The following is a 17,948-nucleotide window of genomic DNA, read 5'->3' as shown; positions in this document are numbered from 1 at the left end:
CCGCCACAGAAATTTTCCAGTTGGATTCCAAGCCTTGGGGTCAGCAATATTTCCCCAGAGGATGTCTGAAGGCCCCTGGCTTCCCTAGGGTCTTATGTCCCCAGGAACCCTGAGCCGAGCTCCCCTCACTCCCATCGCCTGGATCTCTATATGTCCTGCGAGGAAGTCTCTACGAATTCCTTCTCGGAGCACTTTACTTCTTCCTAACCCTGGAGGCATTGTAAGCCTGTTCTTACCTCTGAACCTCTGACACAAGGCACTTTGCACACAGCCAGCACCCATTCATTGATGTCGAACTGGCCCACGTGGGAAACTGAGGCACGCCCCAGCAGGGTGGCTTTGTTAAATGGATGCAATCCTTTGATCAGACCTGATCGTGCAGCCCAGACAGACTCTGCTGCCCATTGGGGCTGTGTCCTCTAAGCCTAGGCGTCCTGTTCGTGGCTCTGCCTGGCCCATGCCTGTCGCAGCGTGGGTCCTTGGGACACTGTCCACACTGGCTCAGAGGCTCTGGGGCGGCATCGTCACCAGCAGGGGACAGGGGCCGAGGACATTCACAGCCCAGGCAGGCCTGGGGAAGGAAGGTTGGAAAGCAAGAGGGAGTAGCAAGACGGGCACAGCTGGCGGCAAGGAATCCTTTTTAGAGATTTGTTATTTTATGATTCTGCAAAAGAAACGAAACACCACTGTTCCCATGTCTTCTGCCTTGTTAGTCATCTTAGATGGAATCCCTTTGCCTTCCACCTTCTCTTTTAAAACCCACCCACCCTTCAAGGCCAGCAAGAGCTTACTGGGCTCAGATTCCTTGGGGATGACACCTTATCGGGCTATCTTTTTTTTTAATGTTTTTTTTTTTTTAACTTTTTTTATTAAAAAAATTTAACAAACAAAACATTAAGATATCATTCCATTCTACATATACAATCAGTAATTCTTAATATCATCACATAGTTGCATATTCATCATTTCTTAGAACATTTACATCGATTTAAAAAAAAGAAATAAAAAGACAACAGAAAAAGAAATAAAACGATAACAGAGAAAAAAAAAGATTATACATACCATACCCCTTACCCCTCACTTTCATTTACCACTAACATTTCAAACTAAATTTATTTTAACATTTGTTCCCCCTATTATTTATTTTTATTCCATATGTTCTACTCTTCTGTTGATATAGTAGCTAAAAGGAGCATCAGACACAAGGTTTTCACATTCACAGTGTCACATTGTGAAAGCTATATCATTATTCAATCATCATCAAGAAACATGGCTACTGGAACACAGCTCTACATTTTCAGGCAGTTCCCTCCAGCCTCTCCATTACATCTTGAACAACAAGGTGATATCTACTTAATGCGTAAGAATAACCTCCAGGATAACCTCTCGACTCTGTTTGGAATCTCTTAGCCATTGACACTTAAGTCTCATTTCACTCTTCCCCCTTTGGTCGTTAATGTTTTTTTTTTTATTGTGAAATAGAACATATATACAAAAAAAGCAATAACTTTCCAGGTGCATTTTAACAAGTAGTTAAAGTTTGGTATGGGTTACAGTTCCATGATTTTTCATTTTTTACTTCTAGCTGCTCCAGGACACTGGAGACCAACAGGAATCTCAATGGAATGATTCAGCAGCCATCCTCACTTGTTAAATCCTACCTTCTCTGTTACACTCCTTCTCTTTAAGTAACATATTTGCATAAAAGCAGTACATTGCAAAGTACATTGCAACAATTAGTTGTAGAACAGATTTCAGAGTTTGGTATGGGTTACAACTCCACACCTTGAGATCTTTGTTTCTAGCTGCTGTAAGGTCGTGGAGGTGGTAAGGAATCTCAGTGCTGTAAGGTAGTGGAGGTGGTAAGGAATCTCAGTGCGGTGGTTCAGCACTCACACTCGTTTGCTACACCCGACCCTCTCTGTGTGACCCCGCCATCACCTCTGGTCTCCCTCCCACTGGGCCATCTTTGCATCCCCCCCACAGCTGGCACAGTGGCTGGACGTTAACCTGGTAGCTCACCAGCTGTGTTTTGAAGCCAGACAGGTCTGCGACTGCCCCAGCCCTGTCACCTCGGAGCCGTGGCCTGCGAGCAGACCTAGACAAGGGAGAGGAGAGTGGGCGGGGGCTCAGGGGCAATGTCTCAGGACGCACGCACTCTCTGTGCCAGGCCTGCACTTGCAGTGCCCTTCTGAAATTCTGTAACCCGGGTGCCTCCCATGCCTTGCCTTAGTCCCAGTCCTAGATATCGGTGAAATGACTTCACTTCTCGGTGCCTTGGCTTCTTCAGGTGCAAAAATGGGAATAAAAGTAGCTTCTCAGGGATCATTTTGTGGATTCAGTGCAACCATATTCGAACCCATGGTGAGTGCTCAGTAACGTCCTTGTTATTTTAAAATTATTTTATACTTATTATTATTTATTATAGGGCCAGTTCTTTATCATCAATTCTTACAATTCAAAACAATAAAATCGTGTCTATTTAAAGTGAAGACTGTGAATCTGAATGGTTGTGGGGACTTTTACACTCTTACCCAAAGCCAAGGTCCTTCTTTAGGATAGAAAAGAAAAGAAAACAGAATTGAGTAGGTGTTCCCGTGCAGTTATTACTGAATGTTATACTTTGACGAATGTCCAGTTCCGGTAAGTGATGCTATTAGCCTCAGTGGTTAATAGTATGGGTGCCCTGCTGGAGAAATCGCTAGCTTCAGAGGAAAGCATCATATCAGAGGAGCTGGGTTTGTTCTTACATCTAAACCCCTCTGAGCCTTAGGGTTTTCCTCCAAAAGTGAGTTTGCGACTCCTGCCTCTCTGGCTGCTGTAGAGACCCCCTGAGGTGATGGGCGTGGGGCATATTGCTTGGAGGAAAGGGCTGGACTCTCACAGTGGCTGAGCTCACGGTCACACAGCTGCCCTCTCAAGCCAAAGCTGTGTCTGCTAGGCACAGAGAATGTTTCCTAAGAAACAGTCCCTTCTATCTTTTCTTTTTTTTTTTTTTTAAGGCTGACTATACTTTCCCTCCTTAGTTCCCCAGCCCTGGTCCCTTTGGTCTCTGGGCCAAAGCCGACAACAGCTGCAGTGCTGGCCCCTAAATTGCATGTCTCTGAATGACATCCTCGGCCTTGGTGTGGACACACCCCTCTGGGCTGCACCCCAGCTGGCAGGGACGGGTCCCTCCTCGGAACCCTCTTCCTAAATTCTCTACCTGGCCTGATCACTGCTCACACAGTCTCTCTCCACTGAGACCCCCCTCTGTGCCAGGCCCTGCCCTGCATGCTGGGTCACAGAGAGGGAGACAGACGTCTGAACAAGGGGTGTTAGGCTGGGAACACCAGAGCGCAGAGCAGAAGGAGGTTAGAAGCAGCTTTGTAGTTGGATAAATCTAGGATTCAAGTTTTGTCTCTGTTACTTACTGGCTGTGTGATGCTGGGAAAGTTGCTTAACCTCTCTGAGGTCAGTTTCCTTATCTGTAAAACTAGTGGTAACTAGTTGATAGCTTTGCTGTGAGGCTATAATGAGATAATATACTCCTAACACGGTAACTAGAAGGGTTGATCCTCAAACTTTGCTGCACATTAGAATCACCTGGGCAGCTTTTAAAAATCCCATCATTTGGTGGGATAGAAAGATCGGGGGTGGTGGTGTTATGCAGAGAAGGTAGGGTTTAACAGACAAATATGATTTAAACATCCTTAAACTGATGTTTCTTTTGGTCCCTGGTGTCTTAGAGCAGCTAGAAGTAAAAACCTAAGGTTGTGGAGCTGTAATCCATGCCAAACTCTGGGATCTCTTCTGCAACTAATTGTGCTGTGCTTCGAAATTTATTGCTTTTTTGTATATATGTTATTTTTCAAGAAAAAGGAAAAAAAAGTCTATTGTGATGATAATAAATATTTGTTCCTTCTAGCCTCCAATGTTCTGGAGCAGCTAGAAGGGAAAATCTGAGACGATGGTGTGGTAGCCCATGACAAACTCTGGGCTCTGTCCTGTAACCACTTGTTGAAGAGTGCTCTGGAAATCATTACTTTTTTCTTTTTCACTCCGTATATATATTATATTATACAATTAAAAATTAATCTCATCGTCCAGGCTGCACCCCAGACACAATCAAATCAGAGTCTCGGGATGGGTCTGCGTGTGGGTAGTCTGACAAACCCCCCAGATGACTCCAGCGTGCAGCCTTGTATGGAGGCGAATAGGTGGGATGCAGAGAATCTTCACCAGGTGTCAGCACTGCCCATGCCACTGCGGGTGACGGTGTGAGCTGTAAAGAGCAGCTTGCACAGCTCCTAAAAGAGCTCTAGATGCTCCAGAGTGTTCACCAGACGACGTGCCGTAACTGCTGCTTTGGGTATTGGACTGAAGAACCCCAGGCAACACATTTATCCGTCTGTGACTTCGCGCTATCTTATAATGAAATCGGTGAGGGCAAATAGTTAGAACAATCATCTCGGGCCACTGTGTATAGCTTTTACAACAGGGATAATTTTAGACTTCTGGGTATATGTTTATAACATTGATCGTTACTTTCCTTCTTTACAAAAAAAAAAAGTGACTCTGTGCTGTAATTTCGGTGCCATTCCCAGGCCACGACGCTGGACGGAGTTAACCTCACCACCGAGGTTGTCTACAAAAGAGGCCAGGATTATAGGTTTGTGTGCTACGACCGGGACCAGGCCTGCCAGGGCTACCGTGTGAGGTTTCTCTGCGGCAAGTCCGGTAAGCAGCTCCTTTGGGGGACAGAAGCACAACCGGGGCTGCACTCCTGAGCTGGTGGCTACGCATCCTAAGTTTGCATGGCGGGGTCAGCACCTGCAGTCGTCCCCAGGGGAGAGGAGCCCTTGCGAGGCACACGAGGATGCTCGGTGCTGGCAGGAGCAGCAGAGCTCCGCCCTGCCCATGTGCTTTTCAGGAAGCGAAGGGCCTGCCCCAAGGAAACCAGGGCTCCCACGGGCACAGCTGAGCTTCCCGCAGCCCTCCGCTGCAGTAATGCTCAGTTCATCGCCTCCTTGGGTGCTTCTGTGTTCAACTCAGTTCCCGATGCGATCGCTAGGAGGGATTGGAAATGGTCGGCTTGTTCGCTAAGGCACTTGGCCGTCTCCAGAAGGCAGTCATTCGGGATGGGGGTTCTTTGTGGGGAGAGGCTTACGGCTACTGTAAATAATAGTTGAAAGAAACTATATTTGTCTTACATCTTGAGCAAAGTGGGTGTGGTGAGGCAGCCACATTTAACTCCAACTAAAGAATTTGTGGAAAATTCCCCTGCCTAGTGCTAATGAATGGGTCTTTTCTGGCAGGGTTTTTGTGGACTTCAAAAACCTGTACTGAGAACGGGATGGGGTGGAGATGATGATTTGGGTTTTGGATAGGCAAGCCTGGCATTTACTTGTTTAGGAAGGGGGAGGGAAGGGGAAAGTTTGGCAGCCACGTGTTTGCCAAGAGTGAAGGGCTGCATCTCCGTACTTCCTGTTGTGCATCACAGTGAGGCCCAAACTCATGGTCAGCATCGACACCAATGTAAACAGCACCATCCTGAATCTGGAGGATAATGTGCAGTCTTGGAAGCCTGGGGACACCCTTGTCGTCGCCAGTACTGACTACTCCATGTACCAGGCGGAAGAGTTCCAGGTGCTTCACTGCAGAACCTGTGCTTGGAACCAGGTCAAAGTGGCAGGTAAGGGCTTCACTGATCCCTCCATAGGATGGATGAATCTGAAACTTGTTAGGCTGAAACCACAGCAAATCTGTCTCAGTCAGCTACTGCTGCGATAATGCTGCATAACAAACAAGCAACAAAGATGTCTTGAACTCTCAGTAACTTACGGCGGCAAGCATTTCTGTTTTACTCATGCATCTGCAGGTTGTCTAGAGTTCAGTGGCTAAGGACTGAGCTTGGCTTTAGTCCAGGCTGAGAGTTGGGTTCAGGCATCCTCCATGCAACTCTCATTATTCCTAAGATGTGTTCTCATGGGGGCGATTGAAAGCTCCTGAAGAAGTAAGCAGAAACACAGAAGAGCTCTTAGAACCCAGACTCAGAACTGGCATCTTCTCACACCTGTATTCCAGTGGCCAGAGGAGATCACATGGTGAAGGTCAATGTCAGTGGGATGGCAAAGCATGTTTCTCCCATTAAACTTGAGGTCAGGGAGTGACTATATGCTAGACAATAATCAGCCTCAAAATTTCCTGTTCCTTCTCTCTGTAGCTTTTGGGTTTTCCTTGTTCTTCTCCTAAACCTTGACTCATATGCCCTGCAGTTTGTTACATGATATTTCTGAAATTACAGATTGTCGGAACTAAAAATGACCTCATCTATAATCCAAGGCATGATTCTCCCTGAGGGGTGTTATGTATCATTTAGCGCTCTTTGGGTGAAAATAGCAGAACCCAACTTGACTATCTTAAGCAAAATAGAATTTTACTGAGAGGCTGTTCGGCTTAAGGAACTCAGACAGAAGCTGTGAATAGCCGAGTAGACAAAGATCCAGGGCCCGGGCAGCTTCGGGGATATGGGCAGCAGGGGCTAACAGGTGGCATCCTTAGGGCATCAGTGCCGCAGGAACCAGGTGGGGTCCCTGGGACGTGGTGCTGAGTCGTCGCCTCCCAGAGACAGAGCCTCTGGGTGGTTCCGCGGACTGTGTGCTCCCCCCTTGGTGAGCAGAAGGCGAGGCATTTTCAGTGACAGCCGTTCTGGGGCTGTGTCAGGTGGGGAAAGGGTAAGTCCCCAAAGGAAAATTGGGGTGTATTACCAGAATGAAGGGGAAGCAACACCGGGCATTCAAAATGACCAAGGCGGCACGACGATGCTGCCTGGGGAAGTGAGCTGGTAGGCTTTGGGATAGGAAGAGGATAATGGGTTAAGAAAGCAGATCTAAGTATATTCACCATACTCATTACTTGGGGAAGGGGGGCTGCAGAAAGTCAAGTTCAACGCAATCATTTTGGCTGGTGGAGTTGCTAAAGAGAAAGAATTTGGCAAAGGTTTTAAAAGGTTGAGAGACAGCGATGGAGCCCAAATCCCTTGTATTATTCCAGGGGGGGAATGGAGCCCTGAGGCAAACGCAGCAGCTGTGATACCAAGGTACAGACCCTAGGACTCAGAGCCCTCAAAAAAAAAAAGGCTGTAAATGTGCTGGGAAGATGGCAGGTGGGTGGGTGTGACTGGAAAGAGGAAGAAGCAGCTTGTGCATGGAGTCTGAGATGCCTGGATACTTACAGACAAGGCTACAGAGTCCACCTTTTAAACTGATAACTAGTTTGAAAAAGTTTTGGCAGCACCTTACAAGAAACACAGGTCTAGGTAAATCTGACAATCAGAACAAAAGCAGAGTGAAAGACAAAGGTCTGAGGGGTAAACTGAAGTGAATAGAAGCCACCAAAATAGACCACAAAATTGATCTTCAAGCTTCCTGGCAGCCAGAGCAGAGAAGGCAACTTCATAAATTACTTAACTGTCATTATCCGATAGAAGGAAGCAGACAGGGCGGGCCATGGTAAGAGTTCTCGCCTGCCATGCCCGAGACCCGGGTTCCATTCCCAGTGCCTGCCCAGGCAAAAAAATGAATAAATAAACGAAGCAGACAAGATGGTTAGGAGGGACAGTTTCTTCTTAGCACTGAGCTATTGGGGAATCTTTCATTTGGGCGTCCATATGAAGGATTTTACACCGCTGCGGGAATAGCACCTCTGGGGAAAGTTTTATGCAAAGATGCTCCGTAAGTGGCTAACAGATGGGTCCATGCTCTTGGTCACCTTCCAAGGAAGGCACTTTGAGGAAAACTTTTTTGGGGCGTTAGAAGCAGAATAGCTTAAAGAGTGCAGGCTCTTGAATCAGATACCCCGGATTTGAATCCCAAGAATCCTACTTCGTAGCTGTGTGACCACTGACAATTGTTTAACCTCTCTGTGTCCCAGGCTCTTCATCTGTATAGTAGGGATGATGATCATGACTTTTTCACAGGGTTGTTAAGAGGCTTAAATAATCCCTGAAAGCAGTGCCTGGCATCCAATAACTGCTCGATGATATTTAGCTGCTATTTTTATCAGGTGCAATAATTCAGTGACTAAGCTTAAAAATGGGAGGAAGGAAGCGGCGTGGCCCACAGGCTGGTGGTTTGGAACCTTGGATATTTTATAGCCTCTAATCAGTTTTGCTCTTCTGGAACATTCAGGTAAAGGGGCTTGTGGAGGGATGTGAGTAAACTATTTTTAACATTACTATTAGCCAACCCATGAGGCTCGTTTGTAGATCTGCAGTCATTTCTCTACTTCTCCTCATCCCTCCGGGTGCGGGTACCATTTCTGTGAATGTACAAGCCCATCCTCCACAGGCCGGGCAGGCATGCTGGCTTTTCCATCCACCGGCACAGACTCGGGGAGGTAGGAACAAACATTTCATCGTTTAGTCAACACAACAGCTAAACAGCTCACACTGTGTGCCAGCCTGGTGCTGAGCCCCAGAGAGGCCAGGTGTCTGCCCTGCCCCGGGAGGACCAATGGTCCAGCAGGGAAAACAGATTTCATCAAGAAATCATCCTGACAGAGACAGAGTACCACCCGAGATCACTGCTTTGCAGGAGGAAAACGGCAAGTCATGGCAGCCTAGGAAATTAGTGACTGAATTGAGATCCGGAGAAAGAGTGGAAGTTAACGAGGGAAGAGAGATACTGCCAGAGGGGAACAGCATGTGCAAAGACCCCTTGCAGGGAGTAGGTATGGAATGTCCCACCCGCGGAAAAGGACCAAAGTAGCTGGAGTGGAGAAAGTGAGTGCTACACAGGGTCGGAGAGAGAGGGGGAGAGGCTGCAGTGGCAGTTTGGGGCTTTATTGTGAGTACACTGGAAAGTCACTGAAGGGCAGAGCCCGCTGGATGTCCCTTGGCAAGGAAACCTTCCTGCATCTGCTTTTACAGGAGGACACCAAGAGAAGCTAGCTCCCGACGAGTGTTAGACCCCGGGCCCCGCCCGAAGGCAATGCGTCGTGCACGAGTCTGCTGGCGTGTCAGGGTCCCCTGGACTCTCGGCTGGAGTGGTGCTCAGACCAGTGCTGCTCGTTGTAAGATGGCTCATGGCTTGGGGGGAGTTCGTGTGGCCCCCTGGGGGGGCTGCAAAGCCTGCCTTTGGACCCTTGCCTGTGTGGCGTGCAAGGAGGAGCCCTCCTGGGGAGGAGAGGGCTTCGGCCAGCCCTCCACTGCACCATGGTTGGGTACCCCAAGGCCTGGAGGGAGGAATGCACTTGAGTGGGTCCTAAGGGCGTCCCTGAGGCACGTGGTGCCCGGGGCAGACACAGGAGCCGGGCGTCAGCCTCGCCTGCCGTGAGACCCAGGCCTTCGTGCTGGAGGGCAGCTCCTCCCGGCAGCGTTTCACCAGCGGGCCTGGCGGCTCCATGGGGCCTCTGGAGGCTGGACGGAGAGTGAGATGGGGCTGCCTCTGGTCTGAGCACCAAGGAATGAAAGGGAAAGTGGAGGAGCGTCTAAATCTCTCCTCAGGACCTTCGGTGTACCGCTGCCTGTGTCCCTATCTCCGCCGGGCCCACCCCAGCCTGCCCCATTCCTCGGGTCAGGGGACTTGGAGTGGATGATACAATTCACGCTGCCCCCCAGCGTTGGGGTCACGTGGAAACGGTGTCTCCTTGTGGGCAGCACTGGAAAAGCCCCAGTTGGGGGGGGGGGGGTGTCTGTGTACGTGTGCATTGTGTCTGTCTGTCTGTCTGTCTGGGGGACACTCACGTTTCTCCTGCTCAGCCCCAGGCCCATTTCCTGGCTCTCTGTCTGACCCTCTCTCAGATTAACTTGGAGTGAGGGTTCTTCCTATTTCTTTCTTTTCCATAAGAGAAGGTTCTCTCCCCCAGGCTGGCTGCAGAGAAGGCCTCCTGCCCCTTCCTCACAGCCCCCAAAGTCCAGTAAACGGGCCTTTCTGCATTTTAAGAGTTTTTCTTATGGGAGACAGATGGGGTAACAACATAATAAAAATGCAGGAATCTTCTAAAAAATTCTTTCCAAGTTTTGCCAACCGCAGTATGATTCCCAATCCCTTCAGATATGGCAACTGGAAGCCTCCTTGATCTTCTGCCTTGCTTTCATCCCCACCTCCCTGCTTCTCCTGTAACCATCCCCCAAACCCTTAAATAGTGCTATATTAATTATTATTAACCTTTGTTGAGTTTCCTAGGCTATGCCAAGCATATCACTCTACGTAATGGCCTACTAAGGTGGGTACTACTGTTTTCACCATGACACAGATGAGAAAAACGAGGTTCCTGGAAATTAAGTGTCTAAATTTGTGTGGTCCAATATAGCCACCAGCCACAAGTGGCTGTTGAAACTTAAATGGATTTAACATTACATAAAGTCAAAAATTTAGATCCTCCATCACACCAACCACATTTCAAGTGTTCAGTAGTCACATGTAGCTCTTGGTTACCATAATGGACAGCACAGAATGAAGCACATATTGGATAGCACAGAATAAAGCATTTCCACCATCATAGAAATGTCTAGTGGGTGGCACCTGTGTAGACCAAGCAAGTCAATATCTGAACGAGGATTCAAACTCAGAGCTGTCTGGCTCCAAACCTAGGCATGCTCCTGCATCCCTCCTCCAGGAAAAGCTCTGCTCCCCATATCTCAGCCAAAGCGGAGCCTTGGCAGCTCTGTAGCTTCAATTAGCCTCTCTGGGGCCTCCAGCCCGTGCCCCTCTGGGTCTGTGCAACTCCAATGGCCCGAGAGAGGCTGGCAGATTCAGCCCAGACTCCCCGAGTCCTGCTAGGTCTGAGCTACAAGGACATGTGTGCACTTCTTCTTCGGGATATCCTTGATGCTTCGTCTTCTCTTCACCCCAGAGTGTCCAATACCATGCCTGCCATGTAGAGAGAGTCCTGTTGGGGGGAGGCGGAGGGAGGAGCCAGAGCACCTGCGTGGCACCTGCTAGGAAGGAAAGTTCGTGTTGGAAGCCCCGTATGGGGCCACTGCATGGAGCCCTCCACTCCCCCAGGCCTCCTGCCTCCCCTCGTCGGGGTTCCTATGGCCCTACCACATTTGGGAAAGCTCTGGCTCGGCCCGTTCTGCATTTCTCCAGTGGTCCTTCATCTGTCAGTGCAGCGAGAAAGAAGGGAGGGTGGAGGCTGGTGGGAGAATGCTGCAGACAGGATGGGAGGCCAGGCAATCGGGACACACAGCTTCCCCGGGATAGCAGCCTGGGAGGGGCCTGAGAAGACAGATAAACTGGCTGCCGTGGAGGATGAAGGCGGTGATGGTTGCTTAAAGGCCTCGATAGGAGGCTTTGGGGTGTGGAAAAAGCTGTGCAACTGGGGTAATTCTCGGGGCTCTCAGCCCGTAAGTGTGTGCTCGGGTCACAGAAGTCTCGTAAACAGAGTCCCTCCATCCGCCTGGCTGCTTTCCCCCAGGGAACAAAGAAAATTGCCAAACCTGCTTTCCGCCGACTCCCAGTTCAGTCAGTACAGGGGGGAAGCTGGTGGTTGGAGCCCTGGGGTCCAGCCTTGAATCGAGAACAGTGCCAAGGATGGCTGTAGGCGTCACTGCTGCTGCACCCGGACCCTACCATGTGCCAGGTGCCGTCTTAAGCAAGTTGATGGATTAACTCATTTCTCTCTCATAGCCACCTGGCGAGATGTGTACTGTCATCATCCCCGTTTCATAGATGAAGAGCCCAAGGTGCAGGGAGGTTAAACGTCCTCAGGGACTCAGCCACCATCCGACTGGACGGCCTGGCTCCAAGCCATGGCCCTTCCCACCCCCCCCCCCCACTACCTCTCCAGCCGGGTTCAGACTTGACCTCTGAGGAAGGCCCTCTGGCCGGCACCAGGAGTGGGAGCCTCTGCCCGTCTTTTTTGTGTGTTGTTTTGCTTTTGTTTGTTTGTTTGTTGGCATGGGTAGGCACCGGGAATCGAACCCGGGTCTCCGGCATGGCAGGCGAGAACTCTGCCACTGAGCCACGTGGCCCGCCCTGTGACCATCTCTTAAGTTGACAAATTGAGAGTGGCCCCCACAGCGCAGGAATGTACATCATATAACAGGTGGCCGGGGGTGCTGGGGATGTGTGGCTGGGCTCCCTGCCTCTGCTGAGCCCCGTGGGAATGCCGGGAAGGAACAGCTAACTGTGAGGGCTCTGGGACCTCACTGAGAACTTGACGTCTGAGCAGGATCTTGCAGGACAAAGCGGTTTGCGACCTGGGCAGAGTGGGACGAGAACGTCCCAGGTGGGAGCAGCCTGCTTAAAAGCTCTGAGGGGTGAAACAGTAAAGGCCTGTTCAAGGAGGAGTGGGAAGTCTAGTGTGGCTGGCACAGAAGGCGCTGTGCAGGACTGAGTGGAGATGAGCCCTTGAGGAGTTTGGGGCCCTCCCCATGGGTCCTGCTGGTGGTAGGCAGAATTCCATGCTCCCCAAAGCTGCACAGAAACCCCTTTTCCATGCCTCCGCCTGCCAGGTCCCAGCGGCCCGGCATCCTCAGTGTGCCCAACCCTTTGGGGAGGCCATCCCTTCGGGAACCTTCTCTCATGGCACCTCCCAGGCCCCAACCCCTCCTTGTTCTCGTCACTTGCTCTGCGCAGTTTGTGGGCAGCTCTGGACCACCTCTTAGGGCTCTTGCTTCTTCTTCCTATTTCCCAAGAACAGTCAGAGGACTTTGGTTTGCCAGGGAAGCCTTTGGGAGTTTCTTTCGGGTGTAGAGCTTTCCATGTGGATGTCCACAACTAAGGAAGAAAAGCTCTGGGTCCAGCCCGTCTGGAGGCCTGGGGGAAAGGTGGGCCAGTTCTCTCCGTGGAGAGAAGGTACCATTTGTATTGACTCATTTGTCTGCAGGGAGCATTTTGAACTGGGGTCATTTGAGAGCCCAGGAAAGGCAGGGAAGCAGAGGGTGCTGAAAAGACTTTTCAGAGCCCCAAGATCTTCCACCCACAAGGCAGAAACAGAGAAGGGAGGTGCGTCAGGACAGAACCAGGGGTGCAAGAGATTTACCGGGGGCAATGCCCGGGAAGGGTAAACGAGGGAGGGGGCAGGAGTGCATGGAAACTTCAGTCCAAGACGCATGTTTGACGCCCGGGAAGAGGGAGAGGAGAGGAAAGGGACTTGGATAGAAATAGCCTCAGGCAGTGCAGCCCTGAGGCCTCAGGCAGGCCAGTGGGAGCTCTGGAGTAAAGACTGCCTGTCGTAGCCGATTTCTGCTACAGCGTTGCTGAGCCCAAGGTGTGTAGAGCTGGCATGCGTTCGAAGCTCTGTCCTCATCAGCCATCAGATGCTGCTGGTCCAGGTGCCACTTTCTGGCTGGCTCCCCTGGGCCGGCAGGCACCAAGAGCCTGGGGCACAGCTCTTGCGTGCTGCAGAGTTAATTTCTTGTAAATTCTCTGCTCTGGTTGACGTCAGATCCCTCAACGTAACCAAAGGTCAGTGGCCCCACGTCCGGCAGGGGCACAGACCTTTGACATCAGAAGCTTCAGGGGACAAAAGATGCTGAAGTACATTAAACAGAACTTCTGTAAGATGGGCTGAGTGGTAGAGCAAATAACAGCTTCCCAATAGGCATGCCTCCTCATCTCAGAAACTGTAAATGTTTCCTCATATGGCAAAAGGGACTCCCAGATGAGCTTAAGTTAAGGATCTTGAGATGACCACCTTGATTTTAGTCCAGTGAAACTGATTTTTGGAATTTGAACCCTGGCACTATTTCTGGGGTGGTGGTGCGGGGGTTGGTGAAGCCACTGAGTTTGTGGTCACTTGTTATAGCAGCAGCAGAAAACTACAGACTTCAAAGAAGATATTTTCTCAGCTTTCCCATGCACCAGTTTTACCTCCTGAACTAAGATGCTTCAAAGGAACCACCATCTCACTGAGTCAGCAGAATTCCAAAACAGTAAACGTCCTCGGAAACGTTGCAGACTCACAGGCTGTGCGTCGGGTGAACGGGTGGGCAGGAGTGCCCGCTCTTCCTGTGGACGGAAGGTCAGTGCGAGGCCACAGGCAGTGGGTGAAGCTGTAGGTCTAATTATAAATGCCGCCTTTGCATGTGGGCTGGCAGTGTCGTGGGGTGAGGTTTGTCCACTGCTCAAGTCAGGGTCACCCACCATGTGGAGATAAAGCAAGTGGTTCCGACTGCAAACCCACAGGGGAGGTTGTTGCCCTCTGTAATTGCACGCTCAAGTGGAAGAGAAATGCCTACAAGCCAGGTCAGCAGTGTCAGGGATGAGCTACATTTAAAACCAAGATAAACTCTCTTGATTCCAGAAGAGAATTTGGGATTTGTTTGGAAGCAGAATTTGGGGCTCTAAAGCAAAGACAATTCCAAAGTTTGAAATCTTGTCACCCTATGCCTTTCTTAAGGCACATTTTCTGCACAGATGGAAGAGGAGGAGACTGTAATGGGGGGAATTCAGTGGACGTGGCACAGGAGTGGAGAAGTCCTAGTGAAATCCCTGATAAGGGAGAGGAAAGAGGGAGTTGTCGGGGGAGAACAGGTGGGTGCAGTCCCCGGGTTCAGGAACTCTGCCCACATCAGGAGACAATAGCTGGCAGGGGTAGCAGAGTGGGGCAAAAAGGGGTTTTGTTTGGTAGTTTCTTAAGGATGGAAAGGCCTAGAAAAGTTTGAAAATGGACCAGAGGGAGCAGAGGTAGGGAAAGAAATGAAGTATTGGAAAAGCCGAGCTGTGGGAGTCAAGGGCCTTGATAACTTGGGGAGTGATAGTGGGGTGCGGTCAGGGGCAGTGGGCCACGAGGGGAGAGAGCTTCCTTTCCACCAAGGCTGTAAGGATGGAGGGAAGGCGTGTCGAGGCCAGCACAGAACAGGGTGCAGATTCGACTCCGCTGCTCCACAGGGTGCACCGAGGCACCCAGAGCCAGGCCTCGTGAAGAGGACCTGGATCTTTCCAGAGCCAAAGAGAACTGCGCCTACACACTCTGCTGAGGGTTTCCCTGCTTTCACAGAATACGGATTCGCACTGCTTTAAAACAATGCTTTTCAAAAGAAAGAGGGCTGGTTTTATCTCTGTAAGAATCCCGGCTGCCAGGCAGTCCGGGACATCAGCTCTGTGGGGTCATCCAGAGACCAGGTTTCTTCCCTGTGGTTGCTCGGCCATCCCTAGGGCATGGCTCTTGTCTGTTTGGGTGAGGCTGGCCCACCCACACCTGTCCACACGGCAGCCTACTGGGAAAGAGCCAAGGTGGGGCAGCCTGGCGGTCACACTTGTACTCTGCTCTAGAACCACGTTGCGGTGCAGGGCAGACTGTGAAATGGCATTCTCCTGGGCCGCGTGTGCCTAGCTAAATCACAAACCAGAGCATACGTGCCTGCGACGCTTGGCTCTGCGTTCCGGCGGGGGGGCTTCGTTCTTCTCTAGAGTGGGGCTGAGGACCATCGTGCTCACAGGGCCTGGTGAGTGGACGGGCAGCATCTGTGGCGCACTTGGCGGAGGGCTTGGAACAAACTCAGTGGGCATGCAGGACCTGTCGTTTCCCACTCTCCCCTCTTCTACACTAGGGAAACCAATGTACATGCACATCGGGGAGGAGATAGATGGCGTGGACATGCGGGCCGAGGTCGGGCTCCTGAGCCGGAACATCGTGGTGATGGGGGACATGGAGGACGCATGCTACCCCTACAGCAACCACATCTGCAACTTCTTCAGCTTCGACACCTTTGGGGGCCACATCAAGGTATGAGCCTGCCCGGCTGAGACGGTCAGCCCACGAAAGGGGAGGTTAGACAGGGCGCCGGTGCCAGCCTAACCAGGGAGATGCCCACGATGCCAGCTTGTGGGTGGGAACTCTTGGGAAGGGAGGATTTCTTTTTTTCCCAAAGGAAGAGAGCTTTCTGGGAGTTGGAGAAGTCGTGTATTTCCATTGGCATATGGCTGCACCTATCAATGCTTGGGAACAAGAGAGATGATGGATGCAACGTGGGAGTGACTCTCCACCCCCAGGCAATGGCCCGTGTCACTCTGCACTCCCAGCCTCTGTGACTTTCAACACTTAATCCTTTCTTTCATTCCCTTTCTTCCTTATTTAACCCTGATCATCTCCTAAAAGAACTGGCTCTTAACTCACACAAAATGCCACATTTACAATCAAGTCATTGACATAAAGATAAAACAGTAGGCAGGGAAGAGGAACTAGTAGGTCTAGCATTAAATTTACCTGTTAGTTTCCTGACAGAGTCAAGGCTGCAGAGTTCTCACCATGTCATTAAGGAAAGAGGACACTGTCTCACTGGGACTCACTTTTTCCTAGCTTTAAGATCAAAGAGGGATTTCTTTTGCATCGCTGCAGGAAGTGTCCTTATCTGGCCTGTTGAACAGCACGTGACTGCTCTTCGCATGGCCATCGCCTTCAATGACTTGAGACTCAAGCTCATAGCATATTATGTTGCCGTCCTGTGAAGACAATTTTCTCAAAGCTACATACATATAGCTTAAGAGTTTCACAATGGGGGCACAGCCCCCAGTGTACCCATGGGGATACACAATTCTCTGTTGTACCGGCCAATGCTATAGGATTTTTAGCTTCTCTGCCCTATTTTCATTAAATCATAGCAGTGCTATGCAGTCATTGTAACACCAAAGCTCTTCTACTGATTTCCAGTCATCTCTTGGGGATGATGTGGGGGCCAGGCTGGCAGACCTGTCCTCAGTGGAGACTAAAACAGTCATGTACTTCTAGCCTCTGTGACTTTCATTAGCGAGACTAAAACAGAAATGGCTGGTCCATGGCATACAAGCCACCATGACACTGTTTGCAACCTTGAGAGTAATTCCCATGTGATCAGGGCACTCTTTCCCACTAACTCCAAAGTTGGCCTCAGAATCATTCTCAACACAGCTTTCCAGGGAAGCCCCTACTGGAGGTGGCATTCTAATTGACACGTATTTTTAGAAGAAACGGTTAGCGTGCCCCTAGGAGCATCCTTCCCTAGTAGAACTTGGCTGTGCCTGGCTTTTTATAGGAATCATTTTCAGACTGTGCTTTTTGGTGAGTTCCTGGAGTACAGAAATTCTGTGCTGTCACGTGGTTCCCTTGAGCAAGCTAGCAGTGGCCCTGGTGTACTGTGAACGGAGCATATGGGCGCTCGCTGAGCAAGGGACAGCCCGCCACTCTATAGGAACAGTCCCGAGTGCATGGTCTCATGAAGACTCCAGGTTCAGCATCTGGCTTCCCTCTGTCAAGAGAGGGCTTCCGATGGTGGTCGGTGACTCCTGCTGTCCCACTGTCCACCCTAACCTAAATTCTCAATCTTTCTAGGGCATACTTTTCCCCAGCTTCCCCCAAGTTATCCTCCTAGCAGGAAAGGAGGGTGGATGCAAACACCAGCTAATGCACAGCTCCTCCGAACATCTCAATTCCAACCAATGTATGGCTTTGCAACGTCCCTCTGTCCTCAGCAGGACTTTGCTTGCCTCTTTCAGAATAAGAAGGGTCAGGCATCTTAACCCAACTGCAGCGAGTATCTTTGATTTACTGACCACCCAAGGTGGTCATCAGTGAAGCCCTTTGAGGACAACACCTCTGCATTGGAGAACATAAGCCTCAGCCACAGGGGTCAGGAAGCTTCCATGGACTCCATCTGACTCTCACCCTTTCTCTCCCAGTTTGCCCTGGGGTTTAAGGCAGCACACCTGGAGGGCGTGGAGCTGAAGCACATGGGGCAGCAGCTGCTGGGTCAGTACCCAATTCACTTCCACCTGGCGGGCGACGTGGATGAGAAAGGGGGCTACGACCCGCCCACCTACGTAAGGGACCTTTCTATCCACCACACGTTTTCTCGCTGTGTCACGGTCCACGGCTCCAATGGCCTGCTGGTAAGCACGTCCTCCCCGGGGAAGCAGGAGATCGGGGCTCCTGCGTCCTCTCGCTCCTCCAGAGCAGGTGCTGCCAGGGGAAACGCACTCATTAGCAAGCGGGTACCTGTGTCGGAGGCTTATCTTGATTTTTCACTGTGAATTTCTACA

At 50.6% G+C, this 17,948-nt stretch overlaps 1 protein-coding gene across 1 annotated transcript in view; it reads left to right on the top strand.

The window, feature by feature from the left end:
• The window catches only part of CEMIP (cell migration inducing hyaluronidase 1), a 79,495-nt gene that overhangs the window by 22,934 nt on the left and 38,613 nt on the right, over positions 1-17,948 (top strand). Inside the window, 4 exon segments of the mRNA XM_077128514.1 lie at positions 4,587-4,719; positions 5,483-5,674; positions 15,485-15,660; positions 17,589-17,798. Of these exon segments, the coding sequence (XP_076984629.1) occupies positions 4,587-4,719; positions 5,483-5,674; positions 15,485-15,660; positions 17,589-17,798 (711 nt within the window).

The sequence above is a fragment of the Tamandua tetradactyla genome, chromosome 14 (assembly GCF_023851605.1).
Source record: "Tamandua tetradactyla isolate mTamTet1 chromosome 14, mTamTet1.pri, whole genome shotgun sequence".
Classification (NCBI taxonomy): Eukaryota; Metazoa; Chordata; class Mammalia; order Pilosa; family Myrmecophagidae; genus Tamandua; species Tamandua tetradactyla.
The sequence above is the reverse complement of the archived record's forward strand: the minus strand, read 5'-3'. Positions and strand labels throughout refer to the sequence as shown.